The 12,963-nt window shown below is 36.8% G+C and overlaps 2 protein-coding genes across 6 annotated transcripts in view; one reads left to right on the top strand and one right to left on the bottom strand.

The window, feature by feature from the left end:
* LOC134823269 (zonadhesin-like) overlaps positions 1-12,963 on the bottom strand; it is an 80,485-nt gene that overhangs the window by 43,951 nt on the left and 23,571 nt on the right. The gene's annotated exons all lie outside the window — the stretch shown is intronic.
* Positions 6,239-12,963, top strand: part of LOC134823231 (ras-specific guanine nucleotide-releasing factor 1-like) — a 60,486-nt gene continuing 53,761 nt past the window's right edge. For 2 of the 4 annotated variants that reach the window (XM_063834637.1, XM_063834630.1), the window contains exons 1-9: positions 6,239-6,394; positions 6,589-6,711; positions 6,955-7,016; positions 7,768-7,871; positions 8,037-8,205; positions 8,402-8,508; positions 8,653-8,737; positions 8,994-9,142; positions 10,643-10,722. In XM_063834637.1, coding sequence (XP_063690707.1) covers positions 6,337-6,394; positions 6,589-6,711; positions 6,955-7,016; positions 7,768-7,871; positions 8,037-8,205; positions 8,402-8,508; positions 8,653-8,737; positions 8,994-9,142; positions 10,643-10,722 — 937 coding nt within the window. In that variant the 5' untranslated portion in view covers positions 6,239-6,336. The remainder of the gene's footprint in view (positions 6,395-6,588; positions 6,712-6,954; positions 7,017-7,767; positions 7,872-8,036; positions 8,206-8,401; positions 8,509-8,652; positions 8,738-8,993; positions 9,143-10,642; positions 10,723-12,963) is intronic. The other 2 variants (XM_063834649.1, XM_063834642.1) reach the window with 1 other exon arrangement.

Raw genomic sequence — 12,963 nt, 5'->3', positions numbered from 1 at the left:
GTCCTACGTTAATGAACTTCGCACAGACTAGGCATACCTCTTTACTCAGGGGAGTCAGAATGGCTGGTAACCATCCTGGTGTCGAGACTCAGCAGCAGTAGTAGAACCCGTCCCACTCAACACGTTCCGATATGAGCGTCCATCAACCTCGTCTGTTCTCCTTTTCCTTCTATCAACTCCTCCATTCATTCTAAGAAGCACTGTGTTACGAATCAAAGTGCCTAGTTTAGCTGTACCCCTCCAGTTAAGGTGGAGATAATCTGGTCGCTGGTCTCGGCCGATGTTTCTGGAGAACTGTTGGCTAAGAAGCCCAGCAATTTAACCCTTATGCTCAGCTGTAAATGATACCTAAATGACAGTAGAGATCGTGCATCTTGCCTTGGACTGGAGTAAAAACGGAAGTTTATAGCTGCAAGTTAAATCCTGACTAAATAAGGCAGAAACACCTTTAACAAGAAGATATCCAAGAAAGGTTAGCAGGTTTTCTAACAAAACATATGAAAAAACATCATTTAACTACCAATTGGAAAGAAGTGATGTATACGCTAAAAGGTAAAGATTGGTAAGGTAAAGATCTAATTGCAGCCAGCGGCACACACTTACTATTACTATCATGATTGTACTATAGACAGAAAATCTTTCAAATCGATTTTGGGCGCTTTTTAACCATTTGTTGTAATGTTTTTAGATAAGTTAAACATCTAAATTTATAAAAAATTTTTATCGGAATGAATTAATTGATATTTAATAATTTATTCGGTAGGTTTATCTGATATTGATATTGATCATATTGATATTGTTATTATTGAACGAAGCTAACTCTAGACATAGTTAATACTACTTCTTTTAAGAAAGGGACTTGGAGTATAAACGACCAAGTTTGCATAAATTTCTACCCAACCAAGAACTAAGGAGGCAAAGGTGGGTGCGTAAACTTTTGGTCTGCACTCTCCGATCCTGTATCACCCTGGATTCTTCTCGACGTATCTTTGTAAAAGTTATATACCTTCTAGTCAATCTCTTGCTACTCCAAGTCCCCTAAGATATCTGATCTAAAGTTCGTGCTAGTTATATATATATGAAATATATTTTTGTGTGCTTTAATTGATACTAAATAAAATTGTTGTTTTCTTGAAATTGTTGTTTTCTTGAAAGAACTGCTTGATAGTTTTGAGTTTTAAAATGGGATTAAAATTATTCAAACAATATACACATAATAATATAGCAATGACCCTATATAAAATCAACCCTTTAAGAATTCAAAAAATTCCCTTAACAATTAAAAATTACCCTTGGCCTTGTGGCTCCAAGTTAAGATCTAGACTGTTTATATCAACAATGTTTTTTCTCGCACCTCTGTCTCCATGGAGAGAAATCACTGGTGTTCTGAGAATTTCAAAGCAAAGGCGCTTTCTTATGTATCCTACGGCGTCTGAGTATCTCTGACCAGTGTGGTACTCCATCTTACTGGCCAACTTCTTGACCAGTCTCTCAGCTTCACCACCCATTCCACCAGAAGTCGAGAACACTAAAGGTGTGAAGCTTCCTTTCTCCACTTCAAGAACCCTTGCATTGTAACATCGCTATTTCTCATTTTCATGGGACAGGTACATTGCTGGTATCGGTTTGCATGCATTGGGGGGGGGGGGGGGGGCTGGGGCATGAAATACCCTTACCCCAAAAAATGCCCTCTCTGAAGCATTCCAAATCGATCTTGCAGAAATGTCCAGCCTGGCTTGGTCTCCTAGGACTGTCCCCCTTGGTAACTCTAGACCATCAACTGGCTCAGTCTGCACATCCTTGTTTTAAAATGGGATTGGAAAGTTTTAAAAAGGATATGATTTCTAAATGTATTGTTTATGACTTTCATTTTTGGAATGTTTCGAAAGAAGTTTTAACAAGAATCGAAGGTACAAATTATGTCAGTAATAAGAAAAAACACAATATTATCTTTGGTTTCATCCTTATGTAGCAAGGAAACGTATTATAAATTTTTACTCCACTACGGTGTACGAAGAAAATTTATGCTTTTTAAAAAAATTTATACTTTTTCAAAAAACATACTATATACTTAAAAAAAAAACATATATACTTTTTCAAAAAACATATGTTTTTTGGAACGTATATATTTTGTATTTGCGGAAAAACATATATTTTTTGTAAAGCCCCTTCTCGAACATCAAGTGTACGAGAAAGTGCCTTTCAAGGCCGGCACCTTCTCGTACTTGAAACAAATATTTTACGAGTATCACCCTTTAATAAAAATAAAATAAAATGCCAATAGGTCGATTAAATTTATGCGCTTGTGGTTTAAAGTTAATTTAGTATTTTCAATTTAGTCTTTGTTGTATCACGTCGTGACCCCCAATGTCATGTCGTTTCACTATAATATAAAGTTTTTACGCGATACAGCTCAGGGGGAGCCGCTTAATTGAAGATGTCAATTCATGGCAGCTCGGCGCGGCACAGCCGCGCACTCAATGTCGCTGTGAGAAGCCTCATTGAGTGCGCGGCGCGGCGCAGTAACGCATCGCGCTGCAAGGGAGCCGCGCACACAACGTATGACAAAGTTTTTGATCTTGAGCCTAATTATTAAAAATTGCGAATGCATTTGGCTAATTGCAAATTGGAAATCCAACAAATGTTAAATTCTTTTTTGGATGAAAAGCTATAACATTTTTACTGGGCCGCGCTCAGCCTGTCATTCCGCCAAATCTTTATTCGGTGTTAATGAACATAATAGCCTGGGGTCCTCAGGTAATCATATAACTGATTGGGATCTGACACATGTAATTTTGTAATGATCTTTCTAATTTCTAATTTCTAATTTCTTTATGTGTAATCAAACGGCTTTTACTAATATAATTTGCTCGCCCAAAATTATTACGTGACTTTAGTTTTCGTGATTTTCATTTGCAGCCGAACAAAATAGGTTTTAAATTAACTCTAATCCCAACCCTTTTTGGACGCTGATTCCAAATCAGCGTCCAGAATTACACCGAATTAGATTACTTTCCCACCATCCAATCATTTTCACAAGAATTTTTTTTTGATTGTTAAGGGAATTTTTTGAATTCTTTAAGGGTTGATTTTATATAGGGTCATTGCTATATTATGTGTATATTGTTTGAATAATTTTATAAAAAAAAAAATATTAGACAGATCATGATCCAAAAAGCCAGCTGAAAACTCTTTGCATTACAATTTAAAGGAGGAGGTTTAGGAATACTTGACCCAAGTCTGATGTCTGACCTTGAACACGAATATTGCTGCCAAGCAACATAAAAAGCTTTTTGGAATAAATGTTCAGATTCAAAATAAAAATCATGGATAGAGTTGTTTAAGGAGAAAGGGGATGTCTCTAAACACAAAAAGCTGAATGAATCAAAACAAGGGTGTAATATAAATATATATAAAAATCAAAATCCTTTCTTGCTGTCAGAAAGAACTGGGCATGACGTGTAACGTGTTTCTTTCCATTAAGGTAATCATAAAATGACCTTGCATTTGAAAGGTACTTGAATGTGCCTGCAACTTGGGCTATACCAAGTTCACTTCTCTAAACTTTCCTTGTATCACGTCGTGACCCCCAATGTCGTTTCACTCTATACTCTATACTCTATACTACCCCTGTACACTACGATACAGGGGGAGCCACGCACTCGTGGGCAGCGGGTCATACAACGTACCGCATGACAAAACTTTCCTATACTGTTCCTTTCAAAGATAAATATACTTTGTAAGTTTATGATTGTGAAGGGCTGCCACAGCATAGCATAGTAAAGTGTTATTATCTACAGTGCACTACTCTTTTCAGTGGCATAACGTTGCCTGTTGGCCGAAAATGCGCCCCTGTTGGCGCCTCTCACTAAAATTGAACAAATTAGGTGATTTTAGGGGATACGCTGGTAAAATCTCTAAAAAAGTGTGTTTCTCGAGAGCAAAACACACAGTTTTGCTAGTACCTCAGTTATGTTTTTCAAAATTGTCCCACATTCAAACGACAATTTTGTGCCCCCTAAGATAGCGCCCCCCCCCCCAGCAAGGTGGGGTCAGCGGGGCCCATTGTTGCGCCACTGACTCTCTTGCACTCTCAATCACGACCCTACAGTGGTCGAAAACTGCGCTTTCGCCTTTCAGTTACATTCGAAAGTTTGAGTGAAAAAAGATGTGCAAGTGCTGCTACATACACTTCAAGCCTCCCATGAAAGGTTCTAAGTCAGAGACTCTATCAGATGATGAAGTAGGACTTACTATAGACAACTTTCCGATAAAAAAAGTTTCATCCACTAAATTCCTTGGAGTTATAATTGATGAAAACCTTTCATGGGAAGAACACATTAAAGCCCTTAAGCGAAATCTAAATCATTCCACTTCCACCTTATGTCGACTTCGCTGCTCCCTTCCAGAATTTCTACATCAACAACTATACTATACTTTGTTTGAATCCCATCTCTCTTACTGTATATCTGTCTGGGGTGCAGGTGGGGCAGCGAAGCATCGTATAAGCTCTCTGTTTACCGCCCAGAAGTACTGTCTTAGGGTTATGTTTGGTGATAGGGAGGCTTACCTTGATAAGTTTAAGACCTGTGCACGTACCAGACCAATAGGGCACCAAAGACTTAACAACAAGTTTTTCATAAAAGAACATACTAAACCGCTATTCAAACATAATAATATCCTAGCTATCCAAAATCTCTATACATACCACTGTTACCTCGAGCTCTACAAGATAATGAAATTTCGTGCTCCAATATCCTTACATGAAGGCTACACATGCTCGACAAGGAAGCCAACCCTACTTATTTGTCAGGCTGACCCACCTGATAACCATAATACAAGATCAACCAAAATTTTTAACATGATTACTCCAAAAATTAGAATGGATGACTTTACCATGAGTGTGATGTGTTTGTGGGGAAAGCTTAAACGTGCACTATTAAATAATCAACACAGCCACGCCCCGCTTGATTGGACAATCAAAGATTTTGACTGCAACAATATTGTCTTCGAAAGATCACTACTTGCTGGTCACACATGTCAGCGAAATTCCCCTAGTCTAGTGTTTTCCAAGTCTTGTTCTGTGAGTAAAGTATGTGTGAGAAAGTCTTTAATAAAATAAAATGAATGTATATTTTTGAATTTTTAACATTTAATTTGATAATGCAGTATAAAGAAATTTTTAATTAGCACTGTATAGTTTAAGATATTTATTTTAGCTTATTATAACCATTGATACAACAACCATAATTTTTCAACAGCTCTCCAATATCCATCTTAAAGTTGCATCTTATATCCTCAAACTACACAATTTAAACTTAGGCATATATATATAGTGTAGACTTTCTGTCACAACAAGACTGTAACCCATAGTAACAAACACAAACAGAACCCCTAACGTCTGCTAACAATTTTCTTCTGATCCTCATATGAGCCCTGTCTCTAAAAACTCAACTGAACTAGCGTTTTGGTGTGTGCAAAAGCTTTCAGGCACGCACATTCCCTGCCCCGTTAGTTGCCTGTCCCTTCAAAATCAAACTAACAGCCAAGGACAAAAAGTCATAACCAAATGAGCATTATATTTTACTCTGTAAAATGTGCTAAAAATTAAATTTCTTGTTTCATTGAAAAAAAATTTCTTGTTTCATTGAAAAAAAAAATCTTTATATTGCGATAAGATATTTCCGAATAATATTACTAATCACTATTTCTATTTTCAAGCACCAGTCACCAGATAACAATTTTAGGGTGTCCACGGACGCCTGGACGCCCTCAATAGCCGCCTCTGGCTTTTTGTACCACCAATTTTTTTTGCGCTGACCAAACGTTCAAGTGGACAGGATAATACAGAAATCTGACGTTTTTTTTCCTATAAAAAATACCTAAAACTAGGGAAAATGCTGCCACCCACTGAATAGTAACGGTAGCGGTGGCGATTCATATGCAACTAGACTGTAACTGAGAGGATGTTGAACTGCTTCTCCAATCTCCATTTATGAAAGTATGAAGAATTGTCACACCAGTGAGCAGGATTTCTATTTCAATCGATCAGAAGATTTCAAATGAAGTTCAGGAATTATATTCAGCTGTGACACTGTTTATGCTTATCTTTTTTCCTTGATGACACCTGACACAATGACGATATATTTGTGTGAAACATTAACTCTGAATATCAGTAATACTTAATACTAATTATAACAATAATAAATCAGTAATATTTTAACATTTTTATCATTCTAGCTACTGTACCATAAGCAAACACATGTGAGGAAGTTGGTTCATCCAACATGAAACTAGGTTGGAAACCTGGCTCATAACATAATAAACTACTGGTCTATGAGACTTCATGAGACCCCCTTTCTTCATGCAGCTGCTACAGCAAGAATATCCTCAAGTAAGTTTGGGCTATTGAAATTCCCTGTTCGAAAAGTATTATTAAACTCCTTAAACTGTTCATTGTACATTGTACAACTATATTATAATATAAATTTAAAACGTAAAACAAATTATCCCTGACATTTAATAAAAAGTTAATTTATTAACAATTATTCAAAATATATATGTTTTGTAATGAAATAATGATTTCAGACTGTCAAAATGGGTCGTTAAGCAAGAAATCGTCAGAAAATTCTAAATGGCAGACAAAGTGGTGCGTCCTTTTCAAAAATTTGATGTTTTATTACGAAAGGGAGAACTCAACTAGGCCATCAGGTTTGATACCTTACAGAAAACATACAATTAAGATCAAATTAACTGTGACAAGTTAATAACTTTTAAGTTATTAACGTTTTTAATTTAGGTTCAGCATCAAGATAATATTCTAATTCTTCATAATAAAAAACACCTAAATCCTAAACATTTCTAGGTAATTGTCAATGCCATTCTATTGTTCCATACAATATATTGATAGAAACTGCATTTCAATGTTGAATGTTGATTATATTTAATGAACAGGAGTGGTACTTTTGGAAGGTACTACTTGTCAGAGGGCTGTTATGCATGATGATGGAAAGCAGGTTATATTCTTACGATGTAGCTGATTAGCTGCTTTATCTGAGCTGCTCTCTTAAACGCAGCTAATTGAACTTATTGGCTAATTGTGTAATTAGCTAGTTAGATCCTCTGATGCTGAACTTCTTGGGGCTATTATCATCATGATGACTACTTTTTTTGCTGTTTTCTGCTAATCTAACTCAATCTTATGAAGTTTTTAAGGTGTAACTTACTAATCCACCCATATTTATTGCAGCCCTGAGCCCTAATTATTATCCTTATGGCCATGTAGCAACCTCAGAAAAATTAACTTTCACCTATAATATACCAATAATTGAGAGATGAGGATTAGGACTGGTAAATCAAATACTTAGTAAATATAATGGAATATCGAGCATTAATCAATATTCACAACAACAAAATATAAATAAGATGATTATAAAACCTCTGAATAGATGTGAGCTCTTGGCATTACTTAAAGGGCATCACTGAGGGCATTGACTTTAAAAACTGTCCGAAAATAAGGGTGGATTAAGTATGCTTTTTTCTCAATTCTTCTATTCTTAATTTTTAAAGATTTTATCTTAATAACTCGGATACACAACAGATTATGATAGATACAGAAATGTCAACAATATACATTTTGATCTTATACAAATGTGAAATCGACATTATTATGTACCTATTTGTCTTGCAAATCGGGTTAAATAGTATTTCGAAAAAAGAGGTTGATATTCTCGCATTTTCTTTTATTTCATATCCAAATCATTTCAGTTTGCCTTCACCATTGCAGTAACAAATGACAAACAACCCCTCATATTTGCATCTGAGACTGAAAGTGATTGCTTGGTGTGGATTACTTCTATAACTCAGTCAAGGTTAAATTCATAGTTTAATTTGCTTCTTAAGTATTTTTCACTTTTCGTTTTCTTCCTTTTTGAATTATACTGACACGATGGCCATGGTATGACTCTGATAAAACAGCAGTGTTATTCACTCATTGGGCCACATATATTATTAAAGTAACAATGTGACTGCCACAGTATGCTGAGAGTAGAAAAGGACTGTGTTGAACTCCAAGTGAAACTGCAAGAGGTACAGAAACGGCTCCAAACCGAGCAGGCCACAAAGATGGAGTATCAAACCTTCACTGAGGAGCAAGTTATCACAATCAAACGGTTACGGGATGAGAACTTCAAACTCAAGAAACATGTCAGTACTGAACTGATGTCTTATAATTTGTTGATATTTCCGTTTTAACTTGATCATGCCAGACACCCAGAGCCATCATCAAGGGTTGTGTTGTGTTACCAGGTATTAAGTAACCAGGTAACAAGTAACAAGTAACCAGGTAACAAGTAACCAGGTAACAAGATACCAAATAAACAACATGATATCATCTTTAAAGATAGAAGAGCTAAAGATGGAGAAGTACAAGAGTTCTTCTGAGAACGGAACTGCTAAGAATAGTGAGGAAGAGAGACTGAACGCCCTAGTCAGCTCAGTGGCTCACAGGTATATCATAGATAATGTTAACTTTTATTTAGATTCTAACCCTCATCATTCTTTGACAAATTGTATATTCACAATAATTGAGCCCATTGAGATTTAAGTTTCAATGGTCCAACTTGAGTTATGAACTTCATAACGTTATGTCAGGTGGTATAACTTGACAAGGTGGAGGAAGATAATTGATATGTACGTTAAGAGTGAACACGCGGACAGTATGAAGAAAAGAAACAGGGTATAGTTTTAACTTTAAAAAAATTGTTACTCTCCAATGCAATACATTAATTCGTGGTAAAAAAACTGAAAAGCCTCTCAATTTACAGAAACGCTGGAGATTTAGTGAGTAGAACTATCGTGAAAGTTAAGTTGGTTGACTGCCCCTTACTACATAGTTACTGGCCCTTACTGGCCCTTACTGGCCCTTACTGGCCCTTACTGGCTCTTACTGGCTCTTACTGGCCCTTACTGGCTCTTACTGGCTCTTACTGCAGGTGTTATGGCAGCTAATGAAGTCTGAAGAAGACTACGTATCCCAACTTGGCACGTTGGTGATGTGTTTCTACAAGCCTTTAAAGATGGCTGCGAGCTCATCACACCCGCCCCTCTCCCACGCTCAGCTTAACCTCATCTTTAGAAACTGGTAATCATCTCCAATACATTACTGTCTTACACGTCTGGACTTTTGATGCTAATTTTTTGGTGTTTATATTCGAAATGATGGAGTAACCGCGACCGTAATGATGACGCGTAAAACTGAGAACGATTAACCTACCAGCTTGCTGGCTTCACCTTCTAAAAAATATAGAGCACTTTTTCAGTTAAATTTAAATTATAATTACAGGGTGGCCCAAAAGTAACTGCCCACACGCAACCCATTAATTACTCACGTAATTCTTCTTAGAATTGCACAGAAATTTCAGAGATTATAGATATGGGTCAAACTTAAATTTCCTGAAAGTTTCGTCGAATTTAATTAATTACAGTGGGTGTGGCACGCCACTCCCTCGTTTTCACTATTGTCACCATAATAAAGTGAGAACGCTTTCAGCTAGGAATTTCAAAGTTTCTAGACACATTTGGTTTGATAATTGAAGTGCTTTCCCAAAATTTCAAGTTGGTTGTTCACAATTTAACCGATTTATGACCCTTTTAAGATCTTGCAGATACGTGATCGAGCACTTAATCAGTGATATCTTCACTCAATCAATGCCCTGATTGGTTGGAGACTGCTTATAGGACAGCAACCGAAGCTCTATAACGCGAATTTCTTCGGTTTTAAGGAACGTCACTATCAGTATTCACTCAAAGTGATCAGATCGTCATCCACCAACATGCTCGTTACCGCCTAATGAGGCTCATTGTTGCTGGCTAGCGAATAGCTCCCGATGAGATTACTGATTGAGTGACGAAATCACTGATTACCTAAGTGCCGAGATCACGTATCTGCAATATCTTAAATTGTGAACAACCAACTTGAAATTTTGGGAAAGCACTTCAATTATCAAACCAAATGTGTCTAGAAACTTTGAAGTTCCTAGCTGAAAGCATTCTCACTTTATGGTGACAATAGTGAAAAAGAGGGAGTGGCGTGCCACACCCACTGTAATTAATTAAATTTGACGAAACTTTCAGGAAATCTAAGTTTGACCCATATCTATAATCTCTGAAATTTCTGTGCAATTCTTACAAGAATTACGTGAATTATTAAATGGTTGCGTATGGGCAGTTACTTTTGGACCACCTTGTATATAATTCTAATTTGAGTTTTATTCCTCTGCTAAAAACCATTTCTGCAACTCTGCAAGAGGAAAGGACCGAGGAATTAGTGGCGTGTCACTTTAAGCAAAGCAGTCTGAACTACCCCTTAACTCAGTTGAGCAGTTATTTGCGTGATTTCTGCAAACCAGACTGCAGTCCAGTGGACATAACGTTTATATTAAAGGACTACGCCTGCTCCACATATGAACTATAACATGCTACAACACTCCATAATATACCATATCATGCTGCACTATCCGTATTAAGATCACAATATGTACACCCATATGATGGTTGCAAATTGTAGTTATCACAGAGATGTGCGAGGTCAACTTTATCTGGCAGCACTGCTAAAACCCCAAATTCACCCAGTTTGTTTCAGTGAGACACTATTCTACATACACCAGATATTCCTACAAGGGTTACAAGTTAGGATGGAGAAATGGCCCGTCCTCGTTTTAGGTAATGGTTTTTGCAGAAGATTTTTTCAATATTTTAATAATGTCATTGTATAATTTGCTGTGTTAATTTTTTTCTAATTCTAATAAACAGGTGGCAGATTATCAAATGACGCCTCTGAAAGGGAAAACTTGTGTTCCTTAATCGACATCTTGTAACCTCTTGAAGAATTTGTACTTTTACTGCTAATTTTACTCTTATTATTATTATCATTGTGCATTAGTTTACAATTATAAGAGAGTAAGAGTTCCTGCTGAAATCTTATTAAAACAGAATTTCAATCACAGTTAAGGCCACAGGGGGGGGGGGGGGGGTCCGAGGTCGAAAAAACGTTTTTTGCCAGTTGGCAGACCACGTACTATCTGAGGCTTGCACACCACCGTCCACCCTTAGCCCCCCAGAGCGCCTAGTTTGTCGTAAAATTGAGGTTAACTATTGCCTTTTTAATCAGTTAACCTCACAAATAACCAGTTCAATATTTTGTCGCTCTCATCACAAGTTAAACTTATCAATGGGTATCAATTGGCCATCCAATGTGAACAGAACTATTATATGTCCTTTATTTGTTGGAAAATTGAGGTTAACATATTTTCTCAGAATCAGTCTTTTGACTCTCCTGAACAATTTATTTACCACCTCAAAAACCTATCTTCTCCTAGAGCTTTTATCCATTTCACCTCAAATTTGGAACTTATGTTCCTGACATAAATTTAAAAGTTTGTTATGTAACGATTGTTGTAATTTTGCTCCTAACTCTTTTTATGAGGTTAACCATTTTAAATTTTGTAAATTTTGTAACCCGCACTCATGGTTACCCTCATATCTCAGCTTTGGAGCAAGATATCATAAATCGTTACATAACAAAAACTCAAAATACCTTGAAGAACATTGTTGCCAAGTTACAAGGTTCTAAGTCATAAACTGAAAAAGAAGATAGATTTTGAACACAATTTCATTTAAAGTTTTCATTTACAATAGAATTACAGGTAAACCTCAAAATTCAACGCGCGATATCTTCAAATAGGAAACTTTGTTTTCGGTAACGACAAAAGCATTTGAAAATTTAGATCGAGCTCTACAACATATCTCAAAATCTCAAAATTGACCTCGGACCCCCCCCCCCCTGTGGCCTTAAGATCCACTTATTCGTAGCATATTCTTAGCCTGTTGTATTTGATGGCCGAATAACGAAAGCCGTTGTAAGTAACTCAATAGTCGGGATTCTATTCTATACAACTTTTAACAAACGACATGGCCTATCATGTAACATTCTAAAACAACAAGTCAAAATCTATTTTGATCAACTACTAACTTGGCTTACAAATTTGAAATTTCCTTAATCGGAAAACGCCTAATTCGTAGATTAGATACGATCTATCTTGACATGCTTACCCCTGTCAAAGTGTTCATATAAATAGGCACGTTTAAGTTTTAAAAGAGGTGGATCCCCAGAGGTCGTATAGTTTCATGCTGGTGCTAGTTCTACCAATGGTCGGTAATTCTGGTTGGTAGAATCCTGAAATCCACAACTGATGAAGTTAGCTAATGGCGATAATAAAACAGTAAATACCAGATTTACCACGAAGCTTCGGGGTTCGCTGTAATTCAAGTTTTTGACTGTTCAAGTGTTCACATTATGATTATGACTAGTGTAACCCGGCCTTCGGCCGGGATTTCACTGCCGCAGTTAAAAAGGGTAGGAGTAATTACCCGCTGAGTCAAAACCCGGATTAGGCGAGCAATTCTATTCGGAGTGCCCTCACGTATCCAATAGTATCCTTAATTAAAAGATAGTATCTTAAACAATAATCAATAGAAATTAACCCTTAACACCATGCACCACACCCGCCTATCATATTTGTGAACATGCATTACATTGTCGTATGAAAGTATGAACTCTCTCTACAGTCCAAACAGGCCGTTTGAGCTCTCCCTCCCCTAATAAGTTTATAGTATTACATGACCATGTAATATATACGCCATGTAATATATACGCTACATAATATTATGATCAGAGAGAGAGAGCTAGCCCGGCCCCGTAACTCTTGCCGTTCTGCTCAAGTCATTTTATGTAACATTTGTGGTACAAAACCATCAATTGAACCACTTACCACCGGCCGATTTTTATAAAATTTGCTTATTGGCTTCGTCAGAGTTTCGGAAATTTCAAACACACACACACACACACACACACACACACACACACACACACACACACACACACACACACACACACACACACAC

Source organism: Bolinopsis microptera, chromosome 1 (assembly GCF_026151205.1).
Source record: "Bolinopsis microptera isolate Bmic1 chromosome 1, MBARI_Bmic_1.0, whole genome shotgun sequence".
Taxonomy (NCBI): Eukaryota; Metazoa; Ctenophora; class Tentaculata; order Lobata; family Bolinopsidae; genus Bolinopsis; species Bolinopsis microptera.
This window is presented reverse-complemented; position numbering and strand designations above follow the sequence as displayed.